At 39.4% G+C, this 14,198-nt stretch overlaps 1 protein-coding gene across 2 annotated transcripts in view; it reads right to left on the reverse strand.

Annotated features, from left to right (window-relative positions):
* The window catches only part of SDK2 (sidekick cell adhesion molecule 2), a 418,564-nt gene that overhangs the window by 17,614 nt on the left and 386,752 nt on the right, over positions 1–14,198 (reverse strand). For both annotated transcript variants that reach the window (XM_060688791.2, XM_060688790.2), the window contains 2 exons: positions 13,860–13,975; positions 7,587–7,773 (listed from right to left, as the gene is read on the reverse strand). In XM_060688791.2, the coding sequence (XP_060544774.2) occupies positions 7,587–7,773; positions 13,860–13,975 (303 nt within the window). The remainder of the gene's footprint in view (positions 1–7,586; positions 7,774–13,859; positions 13,976–14,198) is intronic.

Raw genomic sequence — 14,198 nt, forward strand, 5'->3', positions numbered from 1 at the left:
AAAGGATGACAATAAGGCGGTATTGTATTCCTCTTGTTTGGTAATAAATTTACACAGGTGGAGATTGTTTTTCCTTCCTTAACACCGGGCTCTTGGTTGCCTTGACAACCAAGACATTTTACATGTCTAGGTTATCTGGGGAAACATTTAGCTGCTTTTGGCAGGCTTGTGACACTGGTGAGAAAGAATGAATGAAATCACACAAACACAAAAAACTCTACTGAGACACCCATTTAGAAAGTAGGTCATGAGTCAGATCCCCAGAAATTTTTAAAAAGGAAGAAAAGAAAATGCAAAACTGACAATCACAAGTAGGATGTGTTTGGAACGTATTGTGTTAAACTATAAACTATTCCTTCCAACTTACTCACTCCTGTGAAAAAGGGAACCACTATATACCCGGAACTTTGGAAGGTGTGATCATTTTTCATTCTCTGTTTTCCTTTTCTTACAAGTGATCACACTCAACCTGTTAGGATTGTTCTGAAGATGAATAAGGGCTGTGCCGTAAAGCAGTTCCCACAGTTGTTTAAACATCAGCAACGAAGCAGCTATATTAAATGGCTCAACTGGCTTAAGTACGTATGAAACATTCCCACAACCACAATCAAGTCTACTCTTCCTGGCATCTAACACCTGCAATAACATTGATCCAAATCCTTATCCCTGCACTATTTTTTTGTAAAGAAACCTAAATCGCACTCCCACAGTAGCAATTTTTTTGCTCATAGAAAAATATCCAGATAGTGGGCTCTTTGTTTTCCACAAAGACCAAGCAAACAGCTCATTTAGCAAGTCATGGCTTTTTCCCCTCCTGTGCTCAGAAATTAAATTAGCTTGAACTTACTAGCTGTGATCTGTGAAACAGATCCCAGTGCCAACCAATGCTTGAAGGGGGATAAAAAGAAAGAGACCGGAATGGTTTTATTTGAAATTAGGCCAGATTTAGTTATGCTCATTGAAAAGAAGCAAGATGATCTTTGGATCTCTTAAAACATATGGGAGAAAGAGAAAAATCCTATCCATTCTGAACAGTAGGTTCACAAATCTCTCCCTCCCTCTCTCTCTCTCCCTCTCTCTCTCTTTCCCTCCCTCCCTCCCCCCCCTCTCTCTCCCTCTCCCTCTCCCTCCCTCCCTCCATCTCTCTCTCTTCCCCATGGTGACCTCTGTCTTACAGCCAATTATTGCCTGTCAGGTTTTTCCAACACAAATACCAAGATGAATGAAAAGAAACATATAAATAGATTTCCTACCAAGGAGACCAAAAACAAAATTAACATTCCTTTGTCATTTGTCTATTTTCAAGAAAAATTAATGTCTGAAATAAGATTTTATATAGCATACAGATGCCAATAAATAACCTGGTTGGTGATCTGACTTGGCTTGGAAAGCAAGTTTATTAAAAAAAAGAAAAAAAAAGAAAAAAGAAGTCAATTTTTCCTGATTAATTGCACCTTGATGGTTTGAATTAGCATGTTTTTGTAGCTAAAGGAACACAATTTCTTCCCTGACAGTATTATGATTTTAAGTAACAAAAAATATTGCAATATTTTCTTTTTGCAAACAAACGTCTGGCGCAAAAGCTGTGAGAGTTATTTTTCATATCAATAAAACAAATGGTTACCCTAACAATAGAAAATGGGAATCCTAGAACATTTGTTCTCAAGCAAAACCTTTATATAGGGCAAGAAATCATAGCCGGGGTGGAACATGATAAAACAGATTGACTCCAGACTGGCAAAGAAATGAAATAAAGCTGTATGCTCCATCGTTATTCAACCTATAGTCATAGTTGCTGGCAGGCAGGTGGTGTGAAAAAATTAATAAATATTGAGAGAGGATGAATTGCAAGAACATGAGTGTGATTTTAAAACTGGAGGAAAAAAAATGTAACCTGCCCTATGCTGATCATGCTAGTCTGATATCTGAAAATGCAAATGATCTGGAAGCTCTTTTAATGAAAATCGAGGAGCAATGAAAAGTGGAACTATGATTAAATTATAAAGAAGAACAAACAATAATGAGCCCAGAAAGAAGCCTTAGAACTGACAGTGAAAATATTAAAGTGATGGATAGCTTCTGCCTCTCAGGATTGACTTTCAACAGCAATCAAGAATGGGCCACAGACCAGTGCTTGGTAGGATAGCAACGAAGACCTTTTTAGACTTTCGAGCCATGACATGATCATTAAACAAATATATAAACTTCTCTGAGATTTCCCTGTCTTAGTTTCTCTAGCTGAGTGGTTATGATAGCTAAAAAAGAAGAAAGAATAAAAGAATAAAGCTGTATATACTGTTAAAAACCATTTATCTATTCATACTTGCTAACAAGACAACATTAGGAGGCCAAGTTAAAGAATCCTGTAAGAAGGAAAAATAATGACAAGCTGAAAGAGGAACAGGGGAGGCTGAGTGGTGGCAGTGCTAAGAAAACATTCATTATGACATTCAGAACTATAGACAGAGAAACTACTGTATCATAGCCTTAGGCAAAATGCCCTTCTCTTTTCTTCTGGTTCCATTCAAAAGAAATGGAAACAAATTGAATCCAACAGATTGAATTGAATTGAAATGGAATCACTGGATGGAGTTTTAGAGCTGAGCATGGGGCTGAAAAAAGGAAAATAAAAGAAAATATCCCTAACACCTCTGGTCAAAATCCATTGCTATGGTTCTTCTCATATTCCGTTGTATTTTGCCAAGAATAACCTTAAGGATTCCAGAAAAGGAAAGCCAGAAAGCAGATCCTAGTTCAGCCTCTATTGACTCCCTCTGGGCAGAGATAACCAAGTTACTGGCTTAGATCCTTGGGGATGCCCTCAGCATAAAGGGCATTTCATTAGGCCCAGATGCTAGAGCTGAATATGGCTATCGAGCCTCTCCTAGTTTTCCTTTAAAAAAAGTTATTATTGGCTTTGATACCCAGACATGTAAACTGAGAATATTTTCAGATGCATTATCAAACCAGAAGCTGTGTGAGGGCAGAACAGGTGACACCAACATGCACAAAACAAATGACTTTGAAGATGGAGACCAGGGCATCAGACCATAGAGTAACATATGCCTTTTCCCTCAATATCAAATGTAGGCCAAGTAGTTTGAATATCCTGTTGGATTTCTAGGAATGCAGATTCTAAGAGCCATGGTGGTGCAGTGGTTAGAATGCAGTACTGCAGGCTACTTTTGCTGGCTGCTGGCTGCCAGCAGTTCGACAGTTCAAGTCTCACCGGTTCTAGGTTGACTTAACCTTCCATCCTTCCGAGGTCGGTAAAAGAAGGACCCAGATTGTTGGGGGCAATATGCTGACTCTGTAAACCGCTTAGAGGGAGCTGTAAAGCACTGTGAAGATATATATAAGTCTAAGCTTGCTATTCAGCAGAAGACAGTTCAGTTATCAAACTTCTAGCAGAAAAGGCTCAGTTTCTTCAAAAGTGAAAGGAAGTTTGGAGCAGGAGGAGAGTGAGGCAAGTCTATAAGATTTGGGCAGGAGGGAGGGAACTTCAGAACCATGTTGGATGTGGTGGCTGCCATTCTGAAATTAAGAGAGTGTGGAGAGGAACTCAGGTCTGCACTTTAGAAGAAGATCTATTAGGCAACCTTTAAGACTTGTGAACTTCAACTCCTTAGCAACTTTTAAGACTTGTGATTTCAGCTCCCAGAATTAGCAACTGAATTAGAAACTTTGAAGACTTGTGACTTCAACTTAGCCACTTAATAACTTTTAAGATTTATGGACTTCAACTCCCAGAATTCCCCAGCCAGCCAGCTGGGCAATGCTGGGAGTTGAAGTCCACAATTCTGAAAGTTGTCAAGCTTGGAAATGCCAGTGAGTTTGCACAGAAAAATAAAATAGGATCATTTATGTGATTTTATTCTTTTATAACAGAGAATTCTTGGCCCTATCATTCTTGAACCAACTACAAAACATCCTTATGTTTTGAGACTAGAATAGAATCCTTTCATCGTGGTTCTTTGACCTGGCATTGAGAAGGAACAGCAGAGGTGGGGAACATACTTTTGTCATTTGACACTGGGCAATACTGTGTGCCTTTATAACAAGAAATAAATTGGGCTGGGAGATTTCAAACTTGAAGCCCATTTGCGAGGGCTGAATAATGAAGCCACAACAATGATAAGATGAATGAAGCCAGGGCAAAGAACATTTTAAAGGGAAATAACAATAACAACATAGCAACTTTTAATCTCATTCCACTCATTTTTAGCCTATCAAACTGCATCATCCAACTGAAGGCAAATATGGGAGACATTTTTATTAATCCACCAGCAGAAGGCCCCATCTACTGGCTCATTTATAAAGGCAAATCTTTTCCTATTTCCATATTTCTTCTGAGTTCCTTTCACATTTTCAACCAAAGAGGCCATTGAAATATGCACCATTACTGTTAAATTGTTTTACCTGGATAATCTCCGCAAGCCATGGAAGCAATTCATGCGATAGATTTTTTAAAAAATCAGATCCTTTGCCCTTGGTTCCTTTTCTCAGCTTCAGTATTTTACTTTTATCCAAAACAAGGGTAGATGTAATACTTTTAGTCAATCTTCTTCCTTCTTATTTCCAGAGGTTTGTCATCTTTTCATGGAACTTCCAATTTTTCTGTGCATTTTTACAGCTGATCTTCTTTCACTGCCCACCCAATTCCCTCTAGGAATGGCTTTTGAATGCAATTTTACTAATATATTGGCATAGTTACAGGTACTTTAAAAGGCTTTTGAACATAGACATATTGTAATATCACTCTCGAACTTCCATACTCAATGGCATTTATTTATTATTTTATAACCGTGGTGGCGCAGTGGTTAGAATGCAGTACTGCAGGCTACTTCTGCTGACTGTCAGCTGCCTGTAATTTGGCAATTCGAATCTCACCAGGCTCAAGATTGACTCAGCCTTCCATCCTTCAGAGGTGGGTAAACTGAGGACCCAGATTGTTTGGGAGGGGGGGGCAATATGCTGACTCTGTAATCCGCTTAGACAGAGCTGCAAAACACTGTAAAGTGGTATATAAGTCTGAGTGCTATTGCTATGCTATAACTGATCTTCCCTTGGTATGACCTTTCTTTCAGGGAGGATTTTGTTTTCAAATCACCACATAAACATAGACAAATGCATAGATTGGGTAGAACAGGGATGCTAGCATATTATTTTCTTTCTTCTTCTAGAGCAGAGGTCTCCAACCTTGGCAACTTTTAAGACTTGTGGACTTCAAAGCTTTGCTGGCTGAGGAACTCTGGGAGTTGAAGTCCACAAGTCTTAAAGTTGCCAAGATTGGAGACCCCTGTTCTAGAGGACAGATGAAAGGATTTTTCCTAATTCAGAACCAGAAACTGTGACATTGGCAGACTCTATGATCATTGAGCTGTTGAATAGTTTGGAGGCAGCTGAGGATGAATGTTATATTCTCTGGAAGCTCTAGACTAGCAAATACCCGCCCCCCCACCAATGAATGTCACTACTGGTCTGACAGGTACATCTAACTTAAAAGTATTCCAGATGTATTTAAACATGTATTGAGAAAGAGGTGGGCTGGAGTCTGGAATTCTTCAACAAACCCTCCCTCCCTGCCTTTAAACAAGCCTTGAAAATCTGGCTCTTCCACTATGGTTTGTGCTATGCAGCTGTTGGATGTCTTTCGGTTGGGTTTTGTATAAGGAAGAAGATTTTTATTGTGTTCTGTGCTGTTGTTATTCTTTTCTGTTCTTACTTGCTATTTCTTATCTTCTTTAAAAAGATAGTATGCTGCCCAGAGTTACCACATAAAGTTAGACAACCACAGAAATGTTTTATAAATGAACAAACAAGACCTATCAGACTACTATGTTGTAAGTGTTGGGCATAAATCTTTTCCCCTTTTAAATGGAAATTTTAATTTGTTTTTAAATTATTGGGTATTTTAAATTTGTCTCAGCCAAATTATTTAATTCGTTTTTATTCTATTTTAAATTTTTGTATTTATGTGTTTTATTCTGTGGCTGTTCACTGCCCTGAGTCCTTCAGGAGTAGGGCGGTATATAAATCCAATAAAAACAAAAACAAACAAACAAAACAAACAAACATAGACCCACTAACTGAGGGATTAGTAAAGCAGTAATTGTAGAAGGACTGGCAGAACCTGGGAGTGGAGTTAAAAGAAGGATCGGCCAAGAATCTTTACATAGCCACAAGTGAACTATGTCCAACCTCCCATGATGGCTGTTGATCCTTATTTAACTTCAAATAGGTGCTAATTGTTAGTTGAGAAGAAGTTAGTTGTGTAGCAACAATCAATTTAATTGGATCTTCACATGTGGACTTGGGTCTTTTCTATCATTCATCTTCTTAATTGAGTGGTGCAGTGGCCTAGAGGTGGAGCTCTCGCCTCACAATCAGGAAGGTGTGAGTTCGATCCTAGGTAGTGACAGATATTTCTCTCTCTGGGTACAATGAGTAAATATCTGCTGAAAACTCTGCATTGGCGACAGGAAGGGCATCCGGCCAGTAAACACTCAGCTCCATTCAGTTGCCCTGACTTCAGTTGCCCCGACTCCACCCCGATGCAAGGGATTACGGAGTCATTAAAAGACACCCCCCCCCCCAAATTCATCTACTTCATTAATGGTTAGCACTTGTTTGGATTTAGATAAGCGACAACAGAATTCAAGGGAGGTTGAACTTAGCTTGTGGCTACCTAGGGATTCTAGGCTAATCACTCTTTTAACTCTGCCCCCAGGTTCTGTCATTCTTCCTCCTACAGCAGGCATGTCCAAAGTCCAGCCCAGGGGCCAATTGCGACCCATGTTCAAATTTCGAGCAGCCCGCAGCCTCTTCTCCCCACTGGCTCAGCCTGTCACTCATCCCCACCAGCTGGCGTTTTTCCCTTCACCGCACAGCGGTTCCCGCAGCTGTCCCCTGCTGACTCCTGCTCCACAGCCACCCTGCTCTGCAGAGCATCTCAGCCATATTTTTCACCAGAAGATGGCAGTAGACCTGAGTCAGCACTCTCGCCGCGTGATCCTTGTGAGCCCATTTCTAAAATGGCGACTGTAACTAAAAAAAGGAAAGTTGACAGTGAGGGCTGCCGCTTCCAGGACAAGTGGAAATTGGAGTATTTTTTTTACTGAAATACGAAACAACTGTGTCTGCCTAATTTGCCAAAAGGCTGTGGCTGTTTTCAAGGAATTCAAACAAGAACCGTGTGAGGATGAGGCTATGACTTTCACCTGCGTGACATCTTGCGCATCAAAAGCACTGTTTTTGAGCCAGACCTGGGCTATGTAATGTAGTTGAGAGCTCAGTATCACCCTTCACATTAGTGCAATTATGTTATTTGTTTAGTCTTTCATAAAATAGTTCATTTGCATTTAATGTTAATGGTTCAAAGAATGTCAGGCTGAATGGTCGGCCCCCACACATTTTCACCTCACCAAATCTGGCCCTCTTTGCAAAAAGTTTGGACACCCCTGTCCTACAGTGATTGAACTTTATCTGTAACTGGGCATCTGTCCACTTTAGCAAAGCGTTTGCCAATGCATGCAGAGTCTCTCCCCCACCTCTGAATGCCTACTGGCCAGTGCTATGTCACCTACCTGCTTGCTGGGTCCTGCCCTTGATAGGGATACTGCGGGGGCCATCACCTGCAGCATTGAAGGCAAGGATGGAGATGAGGTAGGAAGTGTAGCCCGTCAGGTTCTTCAGTTTGACACCACTCTCTGGTAAGAAGAGTGTTTTCACCCTTTCTGTTTCATTCTGCCGCTGAGCTTCCCAAAAATAAATCTGTGGAACAGGGGAAATTGAATGCAATCAGAGGATATAGAAGGGAAACGTGCAGGAGAAAATAAAGAGGCAAGAGGATGAAATAAAGACATTTACTTGCTTTGGTTTTGACACATAAGCTTACTCTTCCATTCCAAAATGTGGACATGGAAAGTCAAATTTTCCTAAACTAAAAAGTTTTCATTCTAGTGGTTATGCATCACGTCTTTACTTTCAGAGTTGTATCTCTTTCTGTACACCCCCCCCCCAATTATCCTAAGCCTCACATCTGGATTCTTCAATATCATCTCGCAGACACAGTTGCATTTAATTGACTCTTTAGAAAAAAGCTCTTTGACAGTGTTGATGAATGGGTAAACTATAATCACCCAATAACAAGCTAATACGTTAAGAGATAACTTAATGAAATGATACTTCAAGAAAAAGAATTAAGTCCATCTTGATTCCTGGTGACTACATTGTCTTCTGGGGTCTTCTACAATTTTGTCTATATCCATGAGATTTCGTATCAAAATACTAATCAGATTTGACCCTGACTAGCTTTTTTGAGACTAGCTACGGCTAACTAGGTGCTGCCATCTAGCCACCACAGCACACTGCAAAACTGAAAAAGCAATGACCCATTTAATAACTGCCTAGTTACTTGAAGAATTTAAAGATGCTGAGATTTTGCCTCATAAATACACAGGTAATAATTTATACAAGCATTACCTCTCCCTTTAAGGTAGACATCTGTCTAAGGTTGGAACTTGATAAAGCATTTCCCTTTCTCTTTTCCTTAATGTAGGGGGGGGGGATGACTTGATACATAAGCTGTGGAAGTGCTAATCAAAGCATGGCAACACTGGGTGCCTCCTCCCAGATTATTTTCTAGAGGGAGGAGGGAACTGAGGAGAGAAGGATTTGGGAGGCATGGATGTAAGAACAGGTCTCAGGGAAGCTAAGAGTCTCACTGTAGGGAAATCTTCATCCATCAGAGGGACAGAATTACGAATACATCTGGTATCTGGAAAGGCAAATATTAACAAGCTACAGATGTGCAATACTATGAAATGAACTTGTTTATAAACCATTTTAAGTTGTTTAGCAACATGACTTTGTTTATTTTAATGTTAATACAGTGACTGCACTTTCCTACATTTCCCCACATTGCACATAATGATGGACTCAGAGACAAAGAAATAAAGGAGAAAAAAATATCTAAAACTGAGAAAGTTTTAGTGGTCTAGTGGTTAAGACACTGGGCTTGTTGACCAGAAGGTTGGCAGTTTAAGACCCGAGTGCCATGCAATGGGGTGAGCTCCCATTCTAGCCCCAGCTTCTGCCAACCTAGCAATTTGAAAACATGCAAATACAAGTAGATCAATAGGTACCACTTCGGTGAGAAGGTAGCAGCATTCCCTGCGCCTCTGGTGTATAGCTATGCTGGTCACATGACAATGGAAGCATCTTCACACAATGCTGGGTCCCTCAGCTAGGAAATGGAGATTAACACCATCCCCTAGAATCGGACAGGACTATATAGGGGAAATCTTTACCTATTTTTTTTTAATGAAAAAAATGTCTTCAGAGAACTCGGGACAAATTAAATTAAATGAAAATGTATTTTAAAGCAGAGGATCTCACTAACGGTAGGCGTATTCCTTGTATTAGTGGAAAATATCAAGATTAAGTTTATTCACTCTTCTACTAGACAAAACTGTGCAACTAATTAAATCTTAGTCTTGATTTACAGGGTGAATAGAATGATACACAGTGGAATTCTGAAGTCATTTTTGGATGATATCCAGATTTCCACAGAGAAGCTGGACCTTCCATGAAGTCATGGTACCAAAGAGACGGCAACAAACCGGTTCCATGGCAACACTACTTGGCATCCTTGTAGTTTCTTAGGAAACTAGAAAGCAACTTTCCTCAAAGGTCACTTCTAAACGGTCCCCTTGTTCCCTGATTGGACATATGAAGCCAGATGATACTTATCTAAGATTGGCAAGAGAACACTTCTGGCTCCATAATGTACTTTCAACTGCCCAACTCGGAGACAATAGATGAAGGTGGCCTTTTAGCAGTTGTGACTTGGGAGAATGCCAGACATTGCTTTGAATGAAGGCCATTTCAATCAGAGCTTTAATTGCATATAATAAGGTTTCAAAACCAATATATTTTCTGGAGTACATATCTGTCTACAATTGCCTTTCTTAGCCAAATTCTTGCATTTGTGCAGGCCAGGGGTTTCCAGCCCCTGGGCGGTGGCCCACTACTGGGCCGTGAGACGTTCGGAACCAGGCCGCTGAAGTGGTGGGATGTGTACATATCCCCTCTGTGAACTGCGCACACACTTGCCAGTCATTTACGCAGAACCATCACCTCTCCACAGTGGTGAAAACTGAACGGGTTTGCTACCGGTTTGCTGGCCATGCATACACGCTGCGCGCCAAGTGCCTGTGCATGCAAAGTTCGCACCAAACATCCGCTGCGCGCGCATGCACACTACGCACCAAAAGGAGGCTTGGGAAGGTAAGTAGAACAGGTGGGGGGAGGAATCAGCTGTGGCGCGCGATCTTGGGAACCTTTTTAAAAACTTTTTAAAAGCATTTTTTACTACAGGTTTGGGCAAATAGGTAGTAAAAATGCTTTAAAAAAGTTTTTTTAAAAAAGGTTCCGACGATCACAGCTGTGCCGCGCAATCGTTGGAACTTTTTTAAAAAACTTTTTAAAAGCATTTTTTTACTACCTATTCACCTGAACCAGTAGTAAAAAAATGCTTTAAAAAAGTAAAAAAAAAGGTTCCAACAATTGTGCACACAGCTGATCGTCGGAACTTTTTTTTTTTTTTTAACATTTTTTTACTACCGGTTCAGTGAACCAGTAGCATTTTTTACTACCAGTTCGGGCGAACCAGCCCGAACCGGTAGCATTTTACCCCTGCCTCTTCCCTTCCCCCACTCGTCCGGAAAGCTGGAAAGGATGGGAAACTCTAGTGTATGCATTTAATCCCTAAACTATACTATATAATATTATAATATTTAATATATAATATTTTATATAGGGATTAAATTCTAACTCTTATAGCATAGGGATTATTCCATTCCATTCCATTGTTATGTTATATTACTAATTATAAGGGTTAAACATATTGGTTTGGGTGACTATTAAAATAAAATACATTTTATCAGGCCTTTGGTGTGGGAGAGTGAGACCCCTTGTTTCATTGCCCTTGCTATCTTCTATCTTTTTTTTAATCAACTTTATTATTTCTTTGTTAGATTATTGTGAGGTGCACAGATTTGGGCAGAATACAAGTTAAGCAAACAAGTAAACAAATAATATATAGCTGTCCTGCCCTGTTAGCTGCAGAATTATTTGAGCTAGTCCCAAATATTAGGAATGCGTTAATATAGTGCAGGAGGCTTTATAAAATGACCATGCCTATACTATGTGAGCTGGAAAGGCTGTCTTTTATACTTTGGGGATATCAACAGAAACAAGAATGAAGATTCCCCAGGAGCAAAAACATTCCTGATGACAAGCACAAAGCCCCAGTGTTCTATTTGTAACTCAACAGCATCACTTACAGGTAAAAAGTGGAACTGTTTTTTGTTTTTCTCTTTTTGTTCATTTGCACTCTAGCTGTGGGGCTGTCTCAGACTTGCTCACATTATGAAATAGAGGTGGGGCAAGCTGTAATATATATTATATAAGTTTTCGCGGGTGTACATATGCAAAAAATTAAAATCTCGGGTGTTTTCCCACGTCATTGTAAATAAGTTAGTTAAAATGTTTAAAATTCTGGTTAAAATCCCAGTTTAAAATCTTGTAAAAATCCTTACAGAGCACTCTGGATTTTTAGAAGATTTTAAGCTGGGATTTTAACCAGAATTTTAAACATTTTAACTAACTTATTTACAATGACGCGGGAAAACACCCGAGATTTTAATTTTTTGCATATATATATATTTATATTTATATATATATATATATATATGTATGTATATATATATATATATATATATATATATATATATATATATATATATATATATATATATATATATATATATATATGTGTGTGTATGTGTTTGGTTATTCGGGGTTTCTCCCGCGTAAAATTGGAGGTTTCTTGGCAAAGTTTCGACGAAGTCTCATTCGTCATCTTCAGGCTGGTGTTCTTGGCTTCGTGCTTCCAGGAGCAATGTCATATATATATTATTTATGTTCTGCCATTCCTTCAAGAACATAAAGTGGTATACATAGTGATCTCCCCACTTATTTTTCTCCACAAAAGCTCTTTGGGGGTTGATTGGACTGAGCAAGAAAATCGAGCAACTGAAAATCACCTAGTGAGCTTCTGTGGTTGAGGTTGGATTAGAATTAGGTCTCCTGTCTTCTACTCTAATATCTTAATTGCTGCACTACATTAATTGTTAATACATAGGCTGCATGTGGATCCCAATGCCCCATTTCACAGAATCTCAGGATGGAAAGAAACCATTATGTTTGGTGCACAATTCCATATTAAAGAATCCCTGAACATTCCTGTATAAACACATCCAGTGAAGAGACACCATTACCTCCCATAATAGTTTGTTCTATTATTGACCTGTTTCCTTCAGACTTTTTTTCATAACACTCAACTGTAGACTACTTTCTCATAATTCAAGATTATTACTAAATGTTCTGCTCTCTAGAATGATAGAAACTAGGTCTTGCTCCTCTGTGTGACATCCTTTTAAGTACTTTTAATGTTCTATCAAGCCCAACCCAATTTCCTCAGTTTCTTCGTTTATGTTTCCATCCCCAATCACCTTTGTTGCTCTCCTTTATATTAATTTCATTCATTTCTTTTTTCTCAAAATGAGGTGCTTGGAAATGAGCATATCACTTCAGATGGTTGCACAGTTTTGGGTGCCGGAGTACTACACTGGTTATATCAATGTTCCTCAACCTTGGCCACTTTAAGGTGTGTGGACTTCAATTCCCAGAATTCTTTGGGTGGTTAGGGTTAGGGTTGGTGCTGGCAGGGGAATTCTAGGAGCTGAAGTCCACACATCTGAAATGGCCAATGTTAAGAAACATTGTTCAAACCCGTTGTAGTTCCCTGGCATCCAAAATAGTGCAACCAATTTTGATAATATTATGGAGTATTTTTCAGGGTTTGGATTAGGTTTAGAGAATGGAAATAAGAGAATAACACCACCATGATACTGGAAGAGCTCCTGAGATTGGGCTGTGTTCTTTGAAAATATGCTCTTCCCTATTATTAAAACAAAACAAAAACAGGCAGAATAACATCTGCCTTTAAAAAGAGCAAGAGGGAACTGTAAGATCCTGAAAAATATTTGGTTCTAGAAAGAGATTTTCAGGTTAATCTATATCAGAAAAAACAAATGATAGTACTGTGTTACCTTAAGGACTAAACAATTAACTTGTCTCCAGGATGCCTGTGTTATTACCAATTACTTTTTTTTATGAATGATCATAGGTAATACTGTAATGATCATTATATTTCCCAATATTTTATTTCACACTGATTTCTATCCACCTGCTCATCACCTATAACTCTGGGTAATTCTACGCAATTCTAATATTCAGCAGACATTAGTCTGTGAAATGTTATGGATTAATGAACATGCTAATTTCCAGTGTGCCATAAAACTTTCTGTGGCGCCATCTAGCCTGACGCTGGACACTAATCTTCATTAATGCAAGCTTTCCTAAAAGATTAGCAATATAGCAACAAAGAAGAATATGCTGTGATTTATTTATGTAATCATGGCAGAAGAAACAGTCACAGTGGAAGGTCTGTTCCCAATTTGTACCAGGTATAGGATTCTGGCTTCCATCTTTAAACATTTTTCAAGGTGAAATGAGCACCAATCCACCCCCAGGAAACATTGTGTGGTTATCTTGTAGCCTTGAGGGGTCCCTCGTGCTCTCTGAGCTTGGTTGTTTTCTTGCATTGCAGTGCATTGATGATGTTATCTAGTTTGGGTAATGAAATGTCTGCAAGAAAATAACCAAGCTCAAAGAATGCCGGAGACCCCTCATTTCAACTCTGAGCTACAAATATTCTCCTTTATTGGTACCTTGTAGCCTTGGATGTCTCCGTTCTGTGTCTCAGGAGGTGGTGGCTCCCAAGTAATGTCGAGTTGGGTAGCTGTGATGCTTTGGATGACTACATTCTGTGGTGCAGCTGTAGGGACTGAAGAAAGCAAAGAGAATGAAAGTCAGGAATGCACTAGACTGAGAAACAAATACATGCCTCAGACAAATAAATGTTTTGTATGTTTTGGCCATGGACTTGCTCTTCTCGGAATCCAGGCCTGCTGGTGTCCTCCTGGCAGCTTTGTCTTATTGATGAAAGAATGGATCTCTTGTTTATTACTGGTTGATTCTAATAGTTTCCCTAACAGCTGACCCAGATA

The sequence above is a fragment of the Pantherophis guttatus genome, chromosome 2 (assembly GCF_059756535.1).
Source record: "Pantherophis guttatus breed Tessera chromosome 2, ASM5975653v1, whole genome shotgun sequence".
Lineage (NCBI taxonomy): Eukaryota > Metazoa > Chordata > Lepidosauria > Squamata > Colubridae > Pantherophis > Pantherophis guttatus.